General features: G+C 67.9%; 1 protein-coding gene across 1 annotated transcript in view; it reads left to right on the top strand.

The window, feature by feature from the left end:
- Positions 1–4,038, top strand: part of PLXNA1 (plexin A1) — a 38,638-nt gene that overhangs the window by 12,100 nt on the left and 22,500 nt on the right. Inside the window, exons 3-8 of the mRNA XM_004692202.2 lie at positions 1,040–1,180; positions 1,750–1,850; positions 2,119–2,242; positions 2,327–2,480; positions 2,695–2,794; positions 3,451–3,565. Of these exons, the coding sequence (XP_004692259.1) occupies positions 1,040–1,180; positions 1,750–1,850; positions 2,119–2,242; positions 2,327–2,480; positions 2,695–2,794; positions 3,451–3,565 (735 nt within the window). The remainder of the gene's footprint in view (positions 1–1,039; positions 1,181–1,749; positions 1,851–2,118; positions 2,243–2,326; positions 2,481–2,694; positions 2,795–3,450; positions 3,566–4,038) is intronic.

Below are 4,038 nucleotides of genomic sequence, written 5' to 3' on the forward strand. Positions count from 1 at the left end.
ACCTGGCCCCGCGGTGTCCCGCTGAGCCAGAGGCCGCCTTCCCCTGCTAGCACTGGACTCAGCTCTTCCGGGTCTGGTTTGACTTAAGCCTGCCTGCCTGGCGGGGAGGCAGCTGAGCGGATGTGGGGGGTGGCAGTGGGCTCTCAGGAATGCGGCCCTCCCCCTCCGCCTCTCCAGAGCCCAGAGCCGCTGCTCTGGCCCAGAGACACAGCGCCCCACCCTGGCTGGCCGCCCTTGGAGGCGGCCGAGCCGGCCCTGCAGGCCACCCCAGGCCACCCCACCCCATCATTGTGGGGGTGTCGAGGAGGGTACTAGGCTGAGTTCTGGCCCGGGCGCCCGGCCCCAAAGTGGAGGTAGAGGAGGGCTGGCCCGGGCTCCAGGCAGCCGGAGGGAGGCGCAGAGCAGGGCTGGCTGCCCACGGCCGGGAGCCGCCCAGGGCTGCCTGAGCAGGGTGGACGCCGCGCCACGAGTCCCATCTCTGGAAAGCCCCCTGGGTCTCTCTGTTAATTAAATACATTTGTTTGGTAAAAGCAACTAAAAATACTTGCAGCATCGCAAGCTGTGGAGGAGAAGAGCTGGCTAATTAGCGCCCGGTTTGTTTGGGATCTGGAATATATTTCCATGCCGATGAGATGCTGCCCTCCTCTGCCGCCTTGCCGCGGGGCGGGAGTGCCCCCTCCAGGGTGCCCTGCGTTCTCGTGAGGCTCCGGTCTCGCGTCTCCCTGGACATCCCGTGTTCCCTAGAGGCCCTCTCCCTGCTGCACATAGCCCCCCCTTCTGGGAGGCCCCCCGGAAGCGGGACGCCCGCTGCCTTTGTCCTGGGCACGGCCGTGCCGGCGGGTGGTGGCTGCGGGTCTCTCCAGCCCCAGCCCCGTCCGTGACGTTGGCCTGTTGGCTGACCGAGGCTGGGCCAGGACCTGCCTGTCTGCGCCCCCCGGGGCCGCCCAGCTCTTCGGGCAGGCGGGAGGCCGCAGTGGAGGTGGGCGCGGGCCTGGAGCCGTGGCATCGGCACAGCCCCATCAGGCCCTCGCTGCCGCAGATCCTGGTGGACCTGACCAGCCCTGGCAGCCGGCCAGCCCTGGCCTACGAGAGTGTGGTGGCCCAAGAAGGCAGCCCTATCCTGCGCGACCTGGTGCTCAGCCCTGACCGCCAGTACCTCTACGCCATGACGGAAAAGCAGGTGGGTGCCGTCGCCCCTGGTGTGTGTGGGGGGGGCCTGCCGGGGACCCAGTGTGGCCCATGCTGTGTCCAGGTTCTTCCGCACTGGGTTTGCAGTGCCCCCTCCGCTCTGAATGACTTCACGTTCCCAGGAGCAGGGGCTGATTGCAGCACGATCAGGGCGTGGCTATCCCTGCTCCTGGCCTGGGTCCTGGCCGTGGCCTCACGGCCCTGGTGGGGGCTGGGGGCGGCAGCAGCCTCCAGAGCGGGAGGGGCTGTGACTGACCTGGCCCACCTCTGCCTTCCTGCTTGACCGGTGACCCCAAGGCTGCCATGCTGAGATCAGGCCTCTCTCTCCTGGCCTGGTCTAGCCTCTCCCTGCCCCTCCTACTAGAGGGTTCTTCCGTCCCTAGGCACCCTGGGGCCGAGCAGACATAGTCAGGGTGGGGAGAAGTCTGACTGGATGTGTAGGAGTGGGGAGGTGAGCCCGTGGCCCCGGCGAAGCCTGGAGTCCGTTCAGGTGGCTGAGAACCCAGCTGGAGCTGTGGGTTCGTCTGTGGGTGGCTCACCGCACACCCCCGCTCCTGCCAGGTGACCCGGGTGCCTGTGGAGAGCTGCGTACAGTATACGTCATGTGAGCTGTGCTTGGGCTCGAGGGACCCACACTGCGGCTGGTGTGTCCTACATAGCATGTGAGTCTGGACGGGGCGTGGGGGCGGCCCCGGGGGCTGTATGCTTCGCGCAGTCGCTGCTCCCTCCCAGCCCTGCGGGGTCTCACCTGGCAGGGTGCTCCGGCTTTGACAGTTCCTGTGCCCAGCACAGCCCCTCCAGTAAAGGAAGGTGCAGGCAGCAGCCCGCTAGCAGGGGCAGGTGGCCCTGGAGAGCCACCCCCATGGGGGCTGGCGGGCGGGGGACTGCTCCGGCCTGCAGCGGCACCCAGCCCGCCTGCTCTGCCTGCAGCTGCTCGAGGCAGGACGCCTGCGAGCGGGCCGAGGAGCCCCAGCGCTTCGCCTCCGACCTGCTGCAGTGCGTGCAGCTGACCGTGCAGCCGCGCAACGTCTCCGTCACCATGTCCCGGGTGCCGGTGAGTGCAGAGGCCGGGCGCAGGCTGGGGGGTGGGCGGAGGCCAGGGGACCCGGCTCACCCCCCGCCCGGCCTTGGGACCCAGCTCGTGCTGCAGGCCTGGAACGTGCCCGACCTCTCGGCTGGCGTCAACTGCTCCTTCGAGGACTTCACGGAGTCCGAGGGCATCCTGGAGGAGGGCCGGATCCACTGCCGCTCGCCCTCTGCGCGGGACGTGGCGCCCATCACGCGCGGCCAGGGTGAGAGCGGCCGCGGGCTGGGCCGCGTGACTGGGTGGCAGAGGGCTGCGGGGCAGCATAGGTGAGAGGGAGGGTGCGGGGTGCTCCGAGGCCCTGGGGTGTTTCGGGGGCGGGTGTGCGCGGGGTGTTGGCGCCCGGGGCCTTGGGCAAGGTCTCCCCCTGCTGGGGCTCGTCCTGCTTGAGTTTCTGGTGACTCGGGGTGCGGCTTCTGCAGGCGACCAGCGGGTGGTGAAGCTCTACTTGAAGTCCAAGGAGACAGGCAAGAAGTTCGCGTCTGTGGACTTTGTCTTCTACAACTGCAGCGTCCACCAGTCGTGAGTGTCCCTGGGCGGGCGTGGGGCTGCCGGAGGGGCTTGCACGAGAGCAGCTGAACGCAGGCCAGCAGGGCCGCGGGTGGGCGTGAGGAGAACCCGCATCCTTGTGGGGGCGCGGGTGCCCCATCTAGCCAGACGAGGGGGTGTGAGCCGTGGGGCCTGCTGGCCAGAGCACCCCGAGGACCCTGCGCAGGCCCTGGGGGCGTGCCGGAACGAGCCGGCCCAGCTGCCGCGGGGAGAGCCTGCTTCTGGCTGGGGAGGCACATGTCTTACCGACCCGCTGCCACAGCCACTGCTCGCCCCTAAATGTAACTCCAAGTTAACGAGGAAGAGATGATGTGTAAAACACACGTCCTTGCTTGCACTGGCTGGTGTCCGGGTAGTAACTGGCAGGTGTGGCCTGCGGAGGCGGCTGGTCACCGCCATGGACTTGCACTGGGCAGGTGCTCAGGGCCTAGAGGAAAAGCGGTGAAGGACGGGGGTGCCTGGTGGGCTGGTGCAGACCGGCGGCCAGAGGAGCAGGGCACAGCCAGGGCAGAGGCCCTGACTGGCCCTGCAGGTGAGCACAGGCGAGGCAGGAGGCAGGTGCCGCGCTGCGCGGCTGTGGGTGGAGCTGCCCGCCGTCCTGGCCTCACTGGCCGGCCCTCTCCCTGCAGCTGCCTGTCCTGTGTCAACGGCTCCTTCCCCTGTCACTGGTGCAAATACCGCCACGTGTGCACGCACAACGCTGCCGACTGCGCCTTCCTGGAGGGCCGTGTCAACGCGTCTGAGGTGGGTGACGCAGCTCAGCGGAACCCGGTATTGCCACGGCGGGTCTGGGCCCCCCTGCATGGCTGGGATTCGAGGAAGGTCAGGAGCTGGGCCATGTCCTCCAGGGCTGTCTTCCCTGGGACTGTGCTTGCTGGTCACTGGGCCTCCTATGTGACCCCTGGGGGAAGCCTCTGTCTGGCAGTCTCTGACCGGGCCTCTGCTTAGGAACTACGGCCAGCGTGGGGAGGCTTGCGGAAGGGGCCGTCCAGCTGGCACAGGCCGGGTGCGCGAGCCCCTCGCAAGGGTGCTTGCAGACTGACTCGCAGAGTGGCTGGTCGGTTCCTGGAGTCATTGGAACGACCACGTGGCAATTGATAGTAATTAGCTAGTAATTATTTGGGAGCCTGGGCCAGGCACTGACTTTATTAACGACCATGGGCCTCTTCTCCTGGACCCAGGGATCCCCTCCCAGGGTCCTGCCAGGCCCGGAGTGG

Source organism: Condylura cristata, unplaced genomic scaffold (genome assembly GCF_000260355.1).
Source record: "Condylura cristata isolate star-nosed mole 26May11 unplaced genomic scaffold, ConCri1.0 scaffold00033, whole genome shotgun sequence".
Taxonomy (NCBI): Eukaryota; Metazoa; Chordata; class Mammalia; order Eulipotyphla; family Talpidae; genus Condylura; species Condylura cristata.